The following is an 18,364-nucleotide window of genomic DNA, read 5'->3' on the forward strand; positions in this document are numbered from 1 at the left end:
TCCTGCCTTCATTGCCTTGTCCATATCATCTGTGATGATATGGGCAAGCTGTATCTTTCTACAACTCCCTTCATCCTTGACCACTGGTCATAATTACCTGAAGCTGAAGGGGGTTGGAGATGAATGCCACTAATTCCGCAACAGAGGCATATTTGTGCTGCATTGGGCTGAAATGGATTATGGGGTTTATATCTAGGGAGGGTGGCACCCTCCATCCTTAGCTCACATTCTTGCTAGTAAACACCATTAAATTCAATGGTATGTGGTTCCAAGAATTATGATGTTCATAATTACATAACTGCAGCAGGATTGACTCCAGCAGGTGCAAGGTAGACAAACCTAAGGGTTTGTCTCCATGTTATGACCCAGCTCATATGTAGCGCTAAGGCAAAGCATGGAAGTTGGAGCATGTGGATGCTCACAGTAAAAATTTGGCCCTGAGTCACTCCTCCTTCAGTCAACCTGCTGCCATTCTACTACTTATAGCTAAGGCATGGTTTGGATTAGCATTACATCTGAACCCAGGCTTGTGTTTTGGAGAGAAACAAACCATGAACCCAGGTTTGTACATAATGCTAATCCAAACCACGTCTTAACTGCAGGTATCACAGCAGCTGATGGACTGTGGGAGGTGTCAGGCAGCTGTGATTTTTACTGTGAGTGCCTTTGCATTTACATTTTCATTTAACCATGATTTGGTCTGAGTTACATGCAATCTGGATTGCTGTGTAGAAGCCTCTTGAGCCCAGTCCTCACACAGTCTGAAACAGATGGCTCAGGTTATAGGGTTTGTCTTTGAGGCACACCTAATTTTCACTGGATTGCATCCAAGGTGTTCATTTGCAGGAACTATAAGGGTGATGCTGGGAAATCCTGGTGAGGAATCAAATCAATGTATAAGAGAAACCACTTGGGTGCTTCCCCATGCCAGACCATAGTCTAACGATGTTTGGCATGCTTAAAGCCATTCATTTCAGTGGGTTTATATGTGCCGAATGTATTGGTGGATGGTTTGAGGGGAAGGGGAGCGTAGGATGCCTTTAGCACATCTAGTGCAAGGCACACCTAGGAAGGTCAGAAAGTGCTTGGTCCAGAGTGTTGCTCTAGATGTAGAAAATGGCTGGCTCCATACAGCCCAGGCCTTCCTTTGAAGCCTGCAAAGAGTGATGCGCAGCATTGCTTGTGTCGTGGGTTGCATTGCATTGTGAGCGGCAGGGTGCAAGACTCGGGTTCCTGCTTCAGCCACACTGGACATTTTCCCTAATTTCATTGCAGATGAAACAGCCATTTGCCTACCAGGTATTTTTCATATTTTGTTACCGTGCCTTTTCTCCCCTGCTTTTCTTCCTTAGCTATTCAGGGAGCGACAGTATGCTCTGTCAAGAGGAAACCAGGAGCAGCTGCGGCAACAGGCAAAAGTCAAAATCATTTGACGATTGAGGGCCAAAACCATACATGATGCAGGATTTCAATTATGGGTCTCCTGTATATTTTTGGGATTTTTTTTTTTATAAAAAATACAAGTGTATGGGTGGGTTCCAAATTGGGCCTCACCTGCACTATAGATTTGAAGCAGTATCATCCCGCTGTAAACATTCTTGGCCTCCCTCAAAGAATCCTGGGAACTGTAGATTGTAAGGGATGCAGTTAGGAGACCTCCTGTTCCTCTCACAGAACTGCAAGTCTCAGAATGGGATAGCAGCCAATCCCTTTTACCAGGGAACTCTCAGAGTTCTAGCTCCATAAGGGAAATCAGGGCCTCCTAACAATGGTGCCAAGGATTGAACCTGTGTCCAGGATGTGTGCATTGCTGCTGAGCTACACAGGCACCGCTTCCGGGTCTGTCTTCTGCTCCCACCACCCAGGGCGACTATCGGCAGCTCTGTGGGCATCAGGGAGCGGGTTGGAGAGGTTTAGATTGGGGAAATAGCATGGGGGTAAGGGGAGGCTTAATATCCACGCACCCTGCTGTTGCCCAAGCAGATTTGGATCACCTTGCATTAACAGCATAAAATACCTGGGAAGCTGTCCTTGAAATATTGAACGGGTCTCATTTTTGGTTCTCCTCCTCGTTACTCGTAACTGAGCCTTGCTCAAAGGGCACTATAAGAAATGTATAGGAAATGCTCGCCATGAATTGTGTTAGCTGTGTCGCTGAGAAGCCGGAGGTAAAAAAAACCAGCGGCTCATTCTCAGTGTATTGCTAATGAGACAGCTTCGATAGATTGAGGTGGACAAACCCCAATGAGCCACGATAAATACCGGTCTCCCTTCAGAGGAAGATTGCATTGGGTGCTGCATGTTGTTGCACTGTCTTCTTTAATGCTGTCGAAGGGAACGTTTTTACATGCAAATCCTGCCACCGTAATATTGGGTTTTCCTTCATTTCCCAGCTGTTATGGAAGCCATCGAAATACCGCAGTTCATCGGCCGCAGCTACCTCACCTATGATAGCCCAGATATTCTTAAAAGGTAAATAAAGTTAAAGGTGCGATAGGTCTTATTTATAGAGATACGATCTGAGGAACCCTTTGTGGGGGTATCTGGTTGTAGAAAGAAAGCAGTGTTGCTTAGTGTCATGCAGACAAATGGCAGGTGCTAAAATGGGACCTTTGGCTAAAGGGCAGATTATAAATGGTCGTAATAAACAAAAATGAAATAATCCATGAATTAAAAAAAAATAAGGCTGCTTACAAGGATGTGGAGGATATAGAACATGCCTTATGGGATCAGACCAAGGTCCATCTGGTTGCCCTCCAGACATTGTTGCACTACAACTCCCATCAGCCCCTGGCAGCATGGCCAATGACTGTGTAATTTTACCCCACCAAACTGATTTGGGAAGATAGCAGAAGTAAGAACATTGCTGCTACCTACAGCTACATGCTTGTATATTTAGCAGGAGTGCTGGTTATCTCTGCTGTGTTTCTGTACTTTGGTGAGCTAGTAGTTAATATGGTCCCTTTATGTTAGTTGTTTTCCTTTATATTGGTGTTTAAGAGGATCTTATCTGAGGGGGGCTTACCTACAGTAATTGTTCTGTGCCACTTAAAACTTGAATTTCTTTTGCATTTTTGTGATGTTTTTAAACATCGCAAACCACTTAGAGACATCTTCGAAGTTTGAAGCAGTATACAAATTACCCAAATACACCTTGTGAATAAATAGATGGTGACAAGAGCTGTACCCAGTCAGATGGGCGAGGTACAAATAATAAATTTAGTATTATTCAAAATCCAAATATTTGGCACTTTTCAAATCAAGTGGTACTTCACTATGCTGGAAGCTAAACTGATAAATGTGGATTTATAGGGAGAGTAGATTCAGCTAGAATTGTAGCAAAAATATACATTTATGAGTTAGAGTTGGTATGTTCAACTATGCGGGGAGGGGGGAGATTATTGATCACAGAACTTAAGCAGTGCATCATTTTCACTGCACCATCCAGATGTTGTTTTGTACAATGTGGCTCTCCCCTAAACAGAGTAGCGGGATCAAGAACAAATGTCTTCATGAGGTTTAAGACTACCCTGATGGATGGCCTCTTGCTGTGGAGGGGAGACAGCCCCATGAGACCAAACAGTGACTTCATCTCTCTAGGTCTTCAAGATGGTGCCTTGGTCTTCAGGTAAGCTGCTTGCATCCTCATGCCCACCCCCTTGCTTCAGCAGGGGACTTCTGACTACGAATGGGGTATAGATTCGATCCAGTTTGCATTTAAAGTTGAATGATCCAAATTCACCCTTACAATCCTTCCAAATTCAGACCTCTCTGAATTTTGCGATGCAGTTCTCCAACCAACCATGTTCACTAAAAAACATACATTGCAGGAAAGCATGTATAAGAATGAATGCGTCAGTGAAAATTACGTACAAAAAATGGATTATATTGCAAGAAATTGCTCGCGAAAATATGTACAGTTGGCAAAACTGCCTATGAAAATGTGCTTCTTGGGACTAAAATGTTGCAGAAATGTGGGGAACAGAATTTGAGATTAGAACGATGAGAAACAGAACCAAAATAGACAGATCCTCCCATCTCTACTTCTGACTCAAGCACACTTGCAGCTCTGCTACTTATCAGACGGCTCCATTTACTTCAATAGAGAGGAGGAATTCATTTGCATATATTGAAGCAAATGAGAACAACCCAGATGCTCAAGTGTCTTGTGAGGACACCAGATCAGAGAGCATCCAGCATTTGAATAAATGGGCATTTAAGATTTGGTTGCTCACTTACTGCAGTGATGGAATGCAAGGCTAGGAAAGTGAGCAAACCCCGTTTCTCCCTGGGTACAATCTTAGGGGAAGATAACTTGTGAACGGGAGCACAAGAACAAGAATGATTACTTTTAATAGGCCAAGAATATACAATTTTGTTTAGTCCCATGGGAAAGCGGAGGCGAGATCTACCTTGCTCTTTGGGTTTTCTCTTTTATTTACCAGGTAATCAACTCACTGTCTCCATAATGTAGTGGAGCATTTTTCGACTTGTTATTCTCAAAAGCAAATGTTCCATCTGCCAAAAATGAAATGTAAACCCAGGGAATGATAGACAAAAAAGTAGCTGTTTGTCCTCTGGGGATTACTCCCCAGTACTTCAGTGTTTCGGGAAGTTTTCAAATGTACTTCTTCCTCCCCCCCCCCCGGTCAAATTACGAGTTTGTCAAAGAGCCTGCTGTTTCTTTTTGTTACTTTCCTTTCTTCAGATTAAGTAACCACAGAGCCTTTTGAGAAAGCAGTTGTCACTCCCGGTATGATTGTACATGGATACAGTGCAGTAAAGTGCTATTTTCACAGTGCAGTAGGAGACACCTCAGGCAACATACAAAGACATATTATGAGCAGTTGGTATTCTGAACAAGGGTAATTATTTTCAAATAATGTTAGGCTACCCAACGAAAGCTTCTTCATAACAAACCATCCGCAACACCTTTTTGAAATCTGCCTGATGTTTGCTTCCATTTGGGCAATCGCAATTTGCCCTTCTCTCTTTTATTGAGAACTCTTCTGCCCCAAACATTCACATGGTATCCCTTTATTAAATCCCCGCAGTTAGCTTCCAGCACAAACCCTGTGCCCTTACCTTTATTGCCCCTCTGTGTCCTTGTCTGCCCATCCCCTATTATATATGGATGGGCTGCAGCTCAGTTCTAGAGCAGGTATTTTATGCAGAAAGTCCTGGGTTTAATCCCCAACATCTCCAGTTAGAGCAAGGAGAGTCACTTTACAACTCTCAGAATGGGTTAACAATCAATCTCTTTTACAACTCCCAATGGCCCTAGCCAGGAGTCAAGGATAATGGGAGCTGTAGTACAACATCTGGAAGCTACCCCAAACTTTTTGTCCAGCTACAGCTGACTAATAAAAACTACTCAGGTGAATCATGATCATGAACTCTCCAGAACATGATTAACCTCTCTCATTTGGTTTCAGCTATAATCTGGGCAGCGGCATTGCTACCATAACGGTGAATGGCTCCTTCAACGATGGCAGGTGGCATAGAGTAAAGGCAGTTCGGTAAGTCGTTTGTTGTTATCGTCAACTTCCTATGTGGTGCTTTGAGGAATATTGGCAAGAAGTCAGGTTCCTTTTCTGAGGGATGAGTAATCCAAATGTTAGTTGCGTAAATACAAGGCAAGGGCAAGGAAGGGATGAGAGGGACAAGGAAGGCGCAAGGTGAAAACAAATAAATACAACTCTTAACAATTGATAGAACATGAGACTCTTAATCTCAGGGTCGTGGGTTAGAGTTTCACCATCTGAAATGAGCCACAGGAGAACATGCCACAGCATCTTTTTCACTGCCACATGCAGGCTCCTCAAGGGGATTGTGCGACTTGTTGTCTCAAGACCTTTTTGCTGCAGGAGGCATTTGGGAGTGAGACAAAACAAGTGAAACTGATGTTGCGATTGTTTTTGTTTTGTTCCTCTATGCTGGCTCGGAAGAATCTCTTAATGCTTTTTGTTTATTGCTCTTTTTTTATTACAGTTGGAAATTATCTGTTTTATTATCGTACTTTTTGTTAATTGCCTTGAGTGCTGGTAAAACAGAAGGCAGGATATTAAACGTTCTAAATGAATAAATCAATCTGGCATCATATTGACTGGGGCATGTGAACCAAGTGACTGTGCCAAAGCCTTTGCAGAAAAATGGGTTTTGAGCGGAAAGATGCCAGAGAGCATCTTATCCCCTGTATATGCTCAGTAGGTCACTACATTCCACCAGAGAATTTGTCCTTCAACCCCCCCCCCAAAAAAATCAGAAGCCTACTGCACTGTCACCTGGAGCAAGGCTTTTGGTGTGGGTGCCCATTCTGTGGAAGAACATCTCTGTTGAGATACAACAGGCACCCACAATCTCTACTTTCCAGAGCCAACTGAAGTCATTTTTGTTTCCGCAAGCTTTTCCAGCTGGACACCTTAGATGTCATTTTGTATTGTTTTAAAAGCTATCTTCAGTTGTTGTTTTTAATACTGAATTACTTTTCAATATTTTTATGGAATGTCTGTAAGTTGCCTTGAGACATGAAACAGTTCCTAAATTTTAACAACAGCAGCAACAACAAAAACGTGAGCAAATAGTATGAAGCCCATGAATGTTTCTCCAGCTCAGATTAGAATCCAAGCTGGAGAATCCACATTTTACCCATCCATTTCTCAAACACCCCAACTTTCACCCAGCCTCCCACAATGTCTGACCTCCCAACCATTCCAAATTAAAGACCACCAAGTATTGGAATGATCAACTTCTATTTAGGCTGTGTACACACCATACATTGAAAGCCTATTATTTCGCTCCAATAGTCCTGGGAACTGTCGTTTGTTAATGATACTGGAAATAGTAGCTCTGTGAAGGGTAAACCACAGTTCCAAGGATTGTTGTGGGGAAATGATGTGCTTTCAAGGTGCTTTAAATCTATGGGGCCGGATTCAACTAACTGGTCCTGTTTGTGGAAGCCCAATGCAAGGACTTCTGCTAGCACAACAGGGCTTTCCCCCCACATGCCCAGTGGTCAGAATAACCCCCAGAAGAAGAGTTCACGGCTGGAAGAGAGGAAGAACGCTTGCACCGATGGGAGTGTTTGTAACCTTGTGACATGGAATTCCTCCTTTGGAGTGTATCTTAACCTGGTGCAGCTGCACGACTCATTTTATACTACTTACCCACGTTAAGATAGTAACAATGTGAAAATGTGCGTGTATTTAAGGGATGGGCAGTCTGGGAAAGTAACGGTGGACGACTATGGTGCTAGAACTGGCAAATCACCAGGAATGATGAGGCAGTTGAATATCAATGGGGACCTCTTCGTTGGTAAGTTCCTCCTAAATTCTGTTATCTACCTTTCTTAAGAGTTGTAGAGAGGCTGGTTCATGCACACAAGCCATTCAAGACAGTTGTTTACTGTAGGATGAGTAGTGCTCATGGATGCAGTTGTTGTTTTTCAGTGTCCACACAGCACTGTTGGGGTCAACATGCCGGTCTGCACCGTATCCCCCGCCCCTCAAAAAATTAATATGGATTTTTACTTTCTGGGGGAAATTTAATTACAGTGGAACCTTGGTTGTCAAATGCTTCAGAAGTCAAAATTTTTGGCTTTCGAACGCCAACAATCCAGAAGTTAATGCTTCCATTTCTCCATTTTTTCAATGGATTTTGCCGACCGGCAGTCATGCCTTGGTTGTTGAACGGTCTTCCAGAACGGATTACGTTCAACAAATGAGTTTCCACTATTATCTACCTAACAAGAACAACCTGTGGCCAATGTCCTATTTACAATGATTGGTTGGCCATCATGGGAAAGGGATGCAAGACAAGGTAGGCATTTGGCCTGATGGGGCAGGGCTAACCTTAGGTTATTGTGAGCTGCTGTGAGGACCTGGTAAAGGTAAAGGTAAAGGGACCCCTGACCATTAGGTCCAGTCGCTGACGGCTCTGGGGTTGCGGCGCTCATCTCGCTTTACTGGCTGAGGGAGCCGGCGGACAGCTTTCGGGCCATGTGGCCAGCATGACTAAACCGCTTCTGGCAAACCAGAGCAGTGCATGGAAATGTCATTTACCTTCCCGCCGGAGCAGTACCTGTTTATCTACTTGCACTTTGACGTGCTTTCAAAAAGAAGCATATAAACATTTTTAAATAAGCACATACTTACTTAGTTTCTCCATCTATCTCTCTCTCTCTGGCAGGTGGAATGAAAGAGATAGCTCTGCATACAAACAGACAGTATATGAGGGGTTTGGTGGGTTGCATTTCCCACTTCACGCTTTCTACGGATTACCATATTTCGCTGGTTGAAGATGCGGCTGATGGGAAGAACATCAACACTTGCGGGGCAAAGTAACAGGTGGGAAATATTCAGAGGGAAGAGCCTTCCACCACTGTTCTTGCACGCGGAGGACTTGCCTTCTGAGCGAGGCCTGGAAGCAAGAAACAACCTGAAGCAAAAGTCACAGAAGGGGACCATTTGCCACTCCCCTTTCCTTTGGATAACACGCTCTCTCTGTCATGCCGAATGCTTCGGGGCAGTGCAGGAGCGCCACCCTTTAAACTGCAAATAGTTGTAGAGTCCCATGCAGCAGAGCACCTATGCTGTTGTCTACAGCAGCTCCCTACCCATTAATGTAGCCTCCTCACACAGTGAGCAAAAGCTGGGCAGGTTGGGTAGCAACATGCCCCATTTTGCTGGCAGTGGAGCTTTTGGCTTTGCTTCATTGCAGAGAGAGAAAGATTGGAGGCTTCCATCTTGGTTCCTGTTGTGCCCCTAGCCCCTTCCCTGTAGTAGAACGTGGCCTGTGCAGAATTAGAGGGTGGAAATGGTAGCAGTGCTTGTTGTGACCACCTCATTGTTTCAGCCACAGAATGTCTGCTAGCATCCGTGGCTGGAGAATAGTAGTCTGCTTTCTTGTGCTTTGAAGAAAAGATCCGCCTCCCTCTGAATATGCCGTCACATCAACCACTATTCTAGTCTCATTAATAGGCTTGGCAGGAGAGACAAACAGCAGATCACAGCATCAGATTTGTACTGCTCATCTTCAGGCTGCAGGCAGAAAGGCTTTGTTTGCTTGAATCCCCAGAATCTCTGAACCTAGAAAACTAGCATGGTAAGGATTATAGCTTTCCATCTGCAGGGACTTTTTTTAAAAAAAAACTTAGGAGAGAATTATCGTTTATGCAATATCCTGCTGAAGTGGTACAATCCAGGAAGACCTTTTAACCATGCGGTATGCTGGTTTTGTACACAAAAGGCTCTTGCTTTACTCTCATTTTCTCTCTGCCTGGGGTGCAGCACCAGAGCAGGGAATTCCCTTAGGTCTTTAAGCCTAGTGCCCTGCTACAAATCATCTGACGGAGAAGGGATGGTATTCGGCATTGGTGTTGACACTCACAAGGACTGTGTTGCTGGCCAACAGTGAAGGTTCTGCATCAGTCCAGCTTAACAGGCAAACAAAAAGAAGGGGAGGGGGAGAGGATGTAATGAGTTACAGACCATACCCTTGGCTCACACAGCGTGTCTTTATAACCTATGGGTCAGTACTGCAATTGTGGTAACTTATGCAGCCTTAATGGCACAGCAACTTTATCATCCACACCACTGAGTGGCATATTTTGAAAGTGCTGTATTTATGCATTCCTTTATCCTATTCCAGCCTCAAATCAGTTGCAGGTATTTGCAGCTCCAGTCTACCCAGTGTAAACCTTCACAAGAATGTTATACTCCTTTCCAGATTTCTGTTGTTTCCCAAAGAGAATCCTCCTTACTATTTTGAAAACTCTTACTTTTTTATTACAAGCGATTGTTTGGGGGGGGGGGGACCAACAACCACATTTTATAGCAGTAATTTTGCACCTGTATTTTTATATAGCAGAGGCAGCAGCAGTGATTGGCTAGTTTTGTAAAAAGGATTAGGTGTCTCACAGAGTTTAGCATGCTGCAGATCCTTTCCCCAAAGGAATAAGGAGTGCTAAGATTCTTAACATTTGGGGTGGTCAAAGATGTTTTGCTTGTGCTTATTCTACCGTTTCAGTGAGAGATATTTGTGAAATGTAACTGGTTTTACAATCATCATCTTTGTTTTTTGTAAATTTAGACTGCTGAAAATGTACATTAATGAAGCTTTTCTGGCTTGAAGTATTGAAAAGATGTTAAAAGTTCTGTTCTACTATGATATTTGGCCATCAAGTATCCTTTATTTTTTTAAAAAAATTGAGCACTGTAAGCTTAGGTTTAGTTATGATGCGTCATGAATACACAGGACATGGGTGGCACCGTGGTCTAAACCACTGAGCGTTTTGGGCGTGCTGATCAGGTCAGTGGTTTGAATCCATGCAGTGGTGGTGAGCTCCCGTTGCTCTGTCCCAACCTAGGAGTTCAAAAGCACACCAGTGCAAGTAGATAAATAGGTACCGCTGTGGTGGGAAAGTAAAAGGCATTCCCGTGCATTCTGGCACTTGTCATGGAGTCCCATTGTGCCAGAAGCAGTTTAATCATGCTGGCCACATGACCCACAAAGCTGTCTGTGGACAAATGCCGGCTCCCTTGGCCTGAAAAGCAAGATGAGCCCTGCACCCCATAGTTGCCTTTGACTGGACTTAACTGTCCAGGGGTCCTTAGTACAAGAAAGGGGGGACAATGTCAGGATAAGAGTTATGCGAAGTCATAGTCTCTAAAACACGCCCTAGTTTATCACAAACTTGCTGCTTGAATAAATTAAGATTCTATGTGCAAAAAATGGAATAAAAACAGTTTTCCAAGGGGAAAGTAGTACAAACTTCTGAAGAATAAGAAAATACACATTTATTTAACTCCATGACAGTATTCTGCCAAATTCTTAATACATGCATATTACAGGCATAAGCAGTACATTGCCATTTATGTTCATGCTAAAGTCAGTATATCAATACTATTTCACTTATACTTTGCCACTCCCTCCTCCCCAGTTGTGTTCCACAATATTATCCTCCACTAAAGTTGCCTACTTGGGAAATTTCACCAAGACTAAATATTTAGCTGCTAAAGTACTGTTTCTATCATTTGGATGCTTAGGGGAGGAAACATTGCCCCCTTCCCAGGCTTGCTTTGTACAAATAAGATGTTCATTACTACAAAGTCCCCCTAACCCCAAGGAGGTTATTGGCTTTGGGGTGGGTGCACTTTTATCAGAGGGTGGCTAGGTTTTCACTCATGCACTTCAAAGTTTGCAGCTCTCCCAAAGTAAGCATGCCCTCCTTTCGCTGGGGGCGCAATGTTTCTAAATTCCAAGGGCACTGTGTGAGATTGAAAGTAGTCTCAAAAAGACATCCCCGAGATTTAAATATGCACAACGTTAAGTACATTCATTTGCATACATCACATAGGTTTGCTTAAGAGACACAACAATACCTGAGCTGCTTTGGCTTCAAATCACCAAATTCAGCAATCCAAAGGACAGAGATAGGAAGCATGGCTAAGTTAGGGCAAACTGGTTGCATAGGAATTAAAACACAGGCAATGGTTCAGTCTTCCAGTCAGTTCAATATTATAATGCTCATTTAATATTTTAAAAAGTATTGAGATTAGCTTCACATCTATTACACGTTATCCGTTTAATATGCTATGTACACTTTTAATAAAAACCATCATAATGTACTGAACTATAAAAACACAGCATATATCATACAAGTAACGGCTTTGCCTACAAAGTCCCTCCCCTAACCCCATTTATGCTCCCACCCAACACAACTCCCCATCCTTCCTTCCTTCCAAGTCTATGCTTCATCTCACTGCAGGAGATTTCACATTCACAATGAAGGCCTAAAGGAGACCACACAGCCACGTGGAAAGTTCTCCCTGCCCCCTACCATACACAGAGGGGACAATTCACAAACCAGCCACAGTGGTGTGGTTCTATCAAAATTGGTGCAAGTCAGTGGTTTGCGAGCATCCCACCCATTAACAAACACACCCCACGCCAACAGGTCTGCTGAGCAATCCCGCTGAGCCTGACAGAGGATCTTGCAGCACATTTTAATGCATGGATGTGCGCTTGGACCATCCAGCGCACAGCACCTGTTTGGCATCGCCCCATGTGAACTAAGAGTGCCCCCTAAAATAACAAAAGTCCTCTGCATATGCACATCACCTGCAAAATCAGTAGTGCTTCTTCAGATAAGATGGGCTGTCACTGCTGATCTTTGAACTGTGGTTTGAACACCACTGCTCCCTCTTCAGACAGTTCTTTTCCAGATCCCTACAATGACCTGCAGCCCGGCTAACTCACAACCAGAATTTAAACAGCAAGTGTGGGGTCTCTCAGTGCACAGCACAACTGAAATCTGTGCATACAACCTGAGGCCTTTCCCTCCTTTAAATTTGGGGTTTAAGGGGGGGGAGGTCCAAGACAACACTGGGATAGGGAGGACGGGTGGGTGCAACATTTTGCTGTGGTTGGGCCAGACCCCTAGATCACGAAGAGCCTATTAACCCTTAGTGACTTGAAGCTCGAGAGGCACATTCCTGGTGAACCCTCTTAAGTACAATTGCACAAGCCCTACTGAAATAAATGGAGGCTGCCGAGCAAAGTCCTTTAGGAGAAAATCAAATATTTCAAACAGGGCTTTTCCAAAACAGCAGGCAGCCCCAACCTCCTGCCCATTTCCCTTCCATATGAGAAAAAGCTTTTCAGAGACAAGTCACGGCGGATCTTTAGGTGTTCCTTCTAAAGCAGCTTCCACATACTTTGTTTTGCACTTCAGCAGTCATGCTGGATTACAGGAAGCATTCTAGAACGGCAAGACATAAACGCCTTTCACCTTCAGATGCTCCCTCCTAGCCAGCGAATGCCTAGTTGTCCGCCATGCAAATTGATGGCTTGTGCTAGTCACCCACAGTGCCCCATGCTACTGACAGGCAGGGGATAGCAGCAGGCTGGAGTGCTCAAGCTTTTTGACATCGGGCATCAGAAGAACTCTAATCCCTTCCCAACTGCTTTGGGCAGTGGACTCTAAAAGACAATAATGGGCACCTGAATGGAGTCGCCCAGCACCTTTGCAAGCATTTTAGGGAAGAATCCACCTGCCCACTCCTCTTGCATAGTCACCACTGGGTGGAATTGCCACGCAGCAAAATTATTCCAAGATCTTCACATAAAAGGGAAGAAAGTGATTCAGAGGGTGAAAAGAAACCACTAGTATGTTTTCAGCATTATAGCTTACTCTTATCTGCTAAATCAGGCTTCCTCAACCTGGTGCCCTCCTGAAGGCCTGGCATACAACTCCCATCAAGCACTAGGGCTGATGGTAGTTGTTGTGGTGCAAAGCAGCTAGAAAGCAGCAGGTTGAGGAAGCCGGCAATAAATCATGTTTATGAGGTATATTGTACGCAAAAGTTCTATTAAAAAAATGTACATCCTACAACACTTCAAAAATGCCATCTCTCTCTCACACACACACAACACAACACACACACACAGGATTCACAGTCCCTTTCCTCCCATTCAGTCAGCACAAAACAACAAATATGACTTAAATGCCATGATGCCCTTCAAAAATTCTGCTCTTAAAAACAAAATTACAAAAAAGTATTAAAAACATATGGCTCAAATTAAAAGAAAAAAGGAACCCTCCAGAATAAAATGAACATTACATACTAAACAGGACGAAAGGTTTTAAAATGTTAAAACGAAAAGGGTGACCAGACTCTTAATTTCCCCCGCCTTCTGAAATAGGTGCCATACCTCCGCCTCAGAAATACTTCTCAGAACTGCTCTAGAAAAGATAGTTTATGAAACGTATGAAACGTACTCCAGAAACTAGAAAACCACTCCAGCTAATCTTTCACTTTTAAGGGCAGAAAGCACAAGATAATTAAGGCCTCAGCCTTCACATGAAACACAGAAGCAGACTTCCTAACCTACAGAACCCTATTATAGCACCACAGGAGGTAGGGGGCCTTGTTGGGATTGTGGCAGGGAGAGGAAGCGTTATACTTCCCTTTCCCAACTGCTTGTTCTTAAGACAGCTCAGGTTTCCCCCCAGGGCTGCTTGTTACATAACAAAATTCATGCACATTAATGGCATCCACACGACGTATCACATCTAGTTGAAAGCACCATCAGGATGCAGCATGGGAAAAGGATGTGAGTGAACAAGGGCAATGCTGCTTGTTTGCCCTAGTGGCAATGCCACATAGTAAGCACATCCAATTGGCTTATGTGTAGTGTCTAAACCCTGATAGGCTAGCCTATATGTAGCATCTCGCCATTCCAGCTTGCCATCTAAACCCTAATAGACTAGAATGGCATCGCGAGGGGAAACCAAAATGGTACTGGAGAAGCATCAGAATGGGAAAACAGAGTAGCTTTGCAGATGAAAGTTCAGTGCAAAATTCAGGGACGGTGATTTTAAAAAAAGAAAGAAAACACCACATGCATTATTTACCCAACAATATGTTGTTCCAAAAAGTTTTAGTTCAGTTTGTGATTTTGCAGTAACTACGTTTCAGGGAATTTTTCTCATGTGTTTCTGTGTTTTGAGGTCTCTGATATCCTACAATGGACTACTTCTTGATATGAGGCAATTAAAAAATTGAGGGTGGGGCAGGATGAAGGAGGGGGGAGGGGAGGGGAAATACTACCATGATACTCAGCTGGAAAGAAGTCACTCCCCCCAAAAATCCACGTGGTAATCTCACACTTGCACCACATGTTTTACCACAGAAATGCAGCAAATGTGTGGTCAAAATTCTCCTGTAACACTTTGCAGGATGGTACAAACAACCTCATACAAGACATATTGTTTTACCACATGGCAGGGATCACAAGCAACCCAATCTAATTCCTGAGGGGAAAGCCTTGAAAAAGCAGCTTAAGAAAATAAAAGGCACTCTGCTAATTAAAAAAGCATCAGCACCACACACACACACACCCATCTAGATTTTAAGGAATGTTTGGTGTCAGGACTAGCCAACATTACAGCCTATTTACAGTCCTTGAAGATAGGGTAAACCAGACTACTGCGTTTAGGACCTGAGGGATGAGCACTGTTGCCACGTGAACAAAAAGGGATAGTGATTAATGGTAGAAACACCCTTGTGTTTTGTGTGTGTATGTGTCCGGGGTGGGGTGGGGTCCCAGTTACCAAAAGTAATAACGGAAGACTCCTCCATATTGAAAGGCACTCTACAAGTGTGACTTCCTTCTGACAACAGTGAATCAAAACTATAAAGCTTCAGTTCACCTCCACCAAATTTTGCACTTAAAACAGACATTTGAAATATAATAGACCCGAATATAGAGAGGATAATTATTTCAAAGCAGCTGGAAAACTCAGGACCATTCCATGAAAAACGCCCATCACAGTCGAGCTAACGTGTAGGCTTCCGTAGCTCAGAGCAGGCCTACTACATTGGTCCCTTGACTCGATTTCTAAAGAATTTGCTACATACAAAGTGTTCAACAGGCAGTTGACAATGAGGGCATCTGAAATAAGTTTATATACCACAAACATATATATATATATTCTATGTATATGTAAATGCCAATTCCATAAGTAGTGTGTAATTATAGACTTGCATGAGCAAGAAATATACTGTAAATGCAAGGATCTGATTTAGCTTTGCTTTAAGGCTGCAACCAAGGGGGGAAATATGTTGTGGTTTTAAAGAAGAGCTTCAATGTGCAAATTCCAGAGTATATGTATACAAAACAAGACATCCTCCCCACTGTTTTCTGGGCAAATGTTTGCAAATAAATTCAGGAGAGGGGAAACTCCATTTGCAGGGAAACATAACCATGCATGAAATAAATTGTATTCATGCATGAAATGTATTCATTGCAATACACATGCAAATGTATTCACAGGTGGCCACTCCCCCATGAGTAACAGTTTCCCACAGATATGATGGATGGAAAACCGTTCTCGAGTTTGCCCTGATTATGGTTTTGGTGCTCAAGCAGGGGAAGAGCTTTGGAAGACTAAAACTAAAGACTAAAGACCCAGGATGGTAAATCTGCCTCTGCACAAATGGTGCCTTCACCCTGCACTTCAGGTTGCAGGTGGTGGATGACATGACTGGATGATCCTCAACAAAGAAACCAAAAAAATCCCCCACAGAAAAGAAAAAGTAGCATGTCAGAGAGGTGGATTCCTGCCTAGCATGACTACTTGAGGTCAAGATGATTTTATATTTAAAAAAACATTGCTTAAAAAGCTGGAAGCTTCACACATTTATCTATTCCTGACTGAGATTTTAAAATCAGTGTTACACTTTTGTTTTTGCACCCCTGAGTCATCTATTGCAAATTCGTTTATACAGTAGGTACAGGAACTCGTCCAGGCTTGTCAAACTCACCCACCCCACAAAACAGCTGTAGCCATGGCTGATCCAGCTGTTTGTAGATGGAGCTCTTCCACACAAGCCGGTTTAAGTCCCATAGAAGTCAAAGGGAATGCTGTGCCTGAAGCAGTAAGGTGCTTCTACAGAGCAGGTTGAGGAACGGAGTTTCAAACCGTCAGCAACGGAAAAATTGTAGTGTCTGGGTATTGTAGTGTTTGGTTGCTCAGAATCATAGAAAAACGGATTTAAAAAGGGGAAAAAATATACCTTTGACAAAGCAGCAAGGCCCCAATCCTGCACATACCTGACGTGTGTCAATGCCTTTAAAAGCCTAACGATCCAAGTGCGTGATCTTTATAATAATTTCCCCACTATTCAAAATGGAAAACCAGGGGGGGAAATAGTCGCAAAAGGAGAGCGCTATGCGCTATTGACAAGGCAGATTTGATGAGGGGACTGGCCCTCCCCCAACAGATACAGACCTCCTGCCACTCTTTGGTTTCATAAAGGGTTACCTCAGAGCACCTGTTCCCCCATTGGGGCACAATAAATTAGCATCTCTGTCGCCTGAAACAAATATTGCCACTTCCACTGTTAACTTAAAACAAGGCCAGCGTTCAGTTTCAGTGAATGACATTATAAACCCTGCAGCATAGTGTCTCTCCAAGGCTGATATGCAATTTCTGCAGCAATTTCTGCTTTTCAGAGCAACTGTTACCATCCCAAGGCTGCTAAGCATTTGGTTTGTTGTGAAAGAAGTTAGCAAAGGACCACCCTGTGTTGGTGGCTTTGGGAGAGTCTTCGTCCTCTTTGGGCGGGATCAAAAACTGCCGAGAATTAATGGAACAAGGGCTCCCAAAGGAGGTGTTTTCATTGTTGCTCCCAGTGGATGCAGGAGAATCTGGGCAGTCTGTATTCCAGGAGGAAGTATTCACTTGAGGCCTGTAGCCTGCAGCCTTGTCCAAGTCCTCTTCGATGGACGACGAGTCCTCCATTTTTATCAGGCTATTCACCGGCAGCTGCATTTGAGGTTTATAGCCTGCCGCCGCCACACAGTCAACTTCTGGTTCTTCCTTCAGCTTCACTGGAGCTGGGTACATAGTCTGGATGTCAATGTAGACAACTTGGGAAGACCCCGCCGATTCGTCGATTGGTGGGTTAGAGATCTCCTCCTCAATGATCGGCGGGCAGTATGAGACGACAATGTGGCTCTCCGTGTCAGAGTCAACACCATCTTCCGGAAGCTCTTCTGCGACAGGCGATGTAATGGCTGTATCTTCAATCTTCAGGCAAGGGGACTGTGTTTCAACCACTTCAATGTTGTTGGGGGTACAGGGATTCATTTCCAGGGTTTTGGAATTGAGGTTTCCCTATAAATCAGAAAACAAAGCAAAGGACGTTTAGCATTTGCAAGTTTAAAGGAACTGGATTCTTCGGGGTTAGGGAGGAAAATCACAGAACCTAATTTTGAAAACTTTCTACTTCGTTATTCAAATAACCTTTGTTCCTATGAATATTTCTAATTCATAGCCATCAGCATTAAGAACCTAAGCAGAGCTTGCTGGATCAGGCCAATGGCCCTTTTAATCCAGCATCCTGTTCCCCCAGTGGCCAACCAGTGAGAACCAGTGAGCATCCAGTCCCCTCCCTGCCTGCCCTGATTTCAGTCTTGCACAAAAGCTAACTAAATACTGTGAATCTCACATCACCAATTACCAGCCCTGTTCCTTTCTCTCCAAAGGTTGATGGCAGGTAACAAAAATAAAAATAACAAATGCTGCTAAAAACCTCTTCAAAAGAACAAGAAAGTAAGGTACTTTTAACGTAATCCATACAGTCATAAACTCTGCCAAGTCCTACTCCCTAAAAACAAGCCGCCTGGGCTGTAAATCGAAGGTGTTGCTTCACAATATCTCATAAAAATGAAAGAGACCTTAAAAACAATACAACTTTCTCCAACAATCACCGCCTTTCTATATTTCACACAGGGCAGCCCTAGGCTGGGAGAATCTGGATGCAGACCAGGGATGGATGAAATCTGTCTATTTTGG

At 43.6% G+C, this 18,364-nt stretch overlaps 2 protein-coding genes across 3 annotated transcripts in view; one reads left to right on the forward strand and one right to left on the reverse strand.

Moving 5' to 3' along the window:
• The window catches only part of EGFLAM (EGF like, fibronectin type III and laminin G domains), a 100,341-nt gene extending 91,653 nt beyond the window's left edge, over positions 1-8,688 (forward strand). Inside the window, exons 20-24 of one of the 2 annotated variants that reach the window (XM_033164270.1) lie at positions 2,394-2,472; positions 3,485-3,628; positions 5,436-5,519; positions 7,211-7,314; positions 8,188-8,688. In XM_033164270.1, the coding sequence (XP_033020161.1) occupies positions 2,394-2,472; positions 3,485-3,628; positions 5,436-5,519; positions 7,211-7,314; positions 8,188-8,342 (566 nt within the window). In that variant the 3' untranslated portion in view covers positions 8,343-8,688. The remainder of the gene's footprint in view (positions 1-2,393; positions 2,473-3,484; positions 3,629-5,435; positions 5,520-7,210; positions 7,315-8,187) is intronic. The other variant, XM_033164271.1, reaches the window with a different exon arrangement.
• A 6,407-nt stretch (positions 8,689-15,095) lies between these two features.
• Positions 15,096-18,364, reverse strand: part of LIFR (LIF receptor subunit alpha) — a 76,943-nt gene continuing 73,674 nt past the window's right edge. The window contains exon 20 of the mRNA XM_033164674.1: positions 15,096-17,683. Within this exon, the coding sequence (XP_033020565.1) occupies positions 17,045-17,683 (639 nt within the window). The 3' untranslated portion in view covers positions 15,096-17,044. The remainder of the gene's footprint in view (positions 17,684-18,364) is intronic.

The sequence above is a fragment of the Lacerta agilis genome, chromosome 11 (assembly GCF_009819535.1).
Source record: "Lacerta agilis isolate rLacAgi1 chromosome 11, rLacAgi1.pri, whole genome shotgun sequence".
Lineage (NCBI taxonomy): Eukaryota > Metazoa > Chordata > Lepidosauria > Squamata > Lacertidae > Lacerta > Lacerta agilis.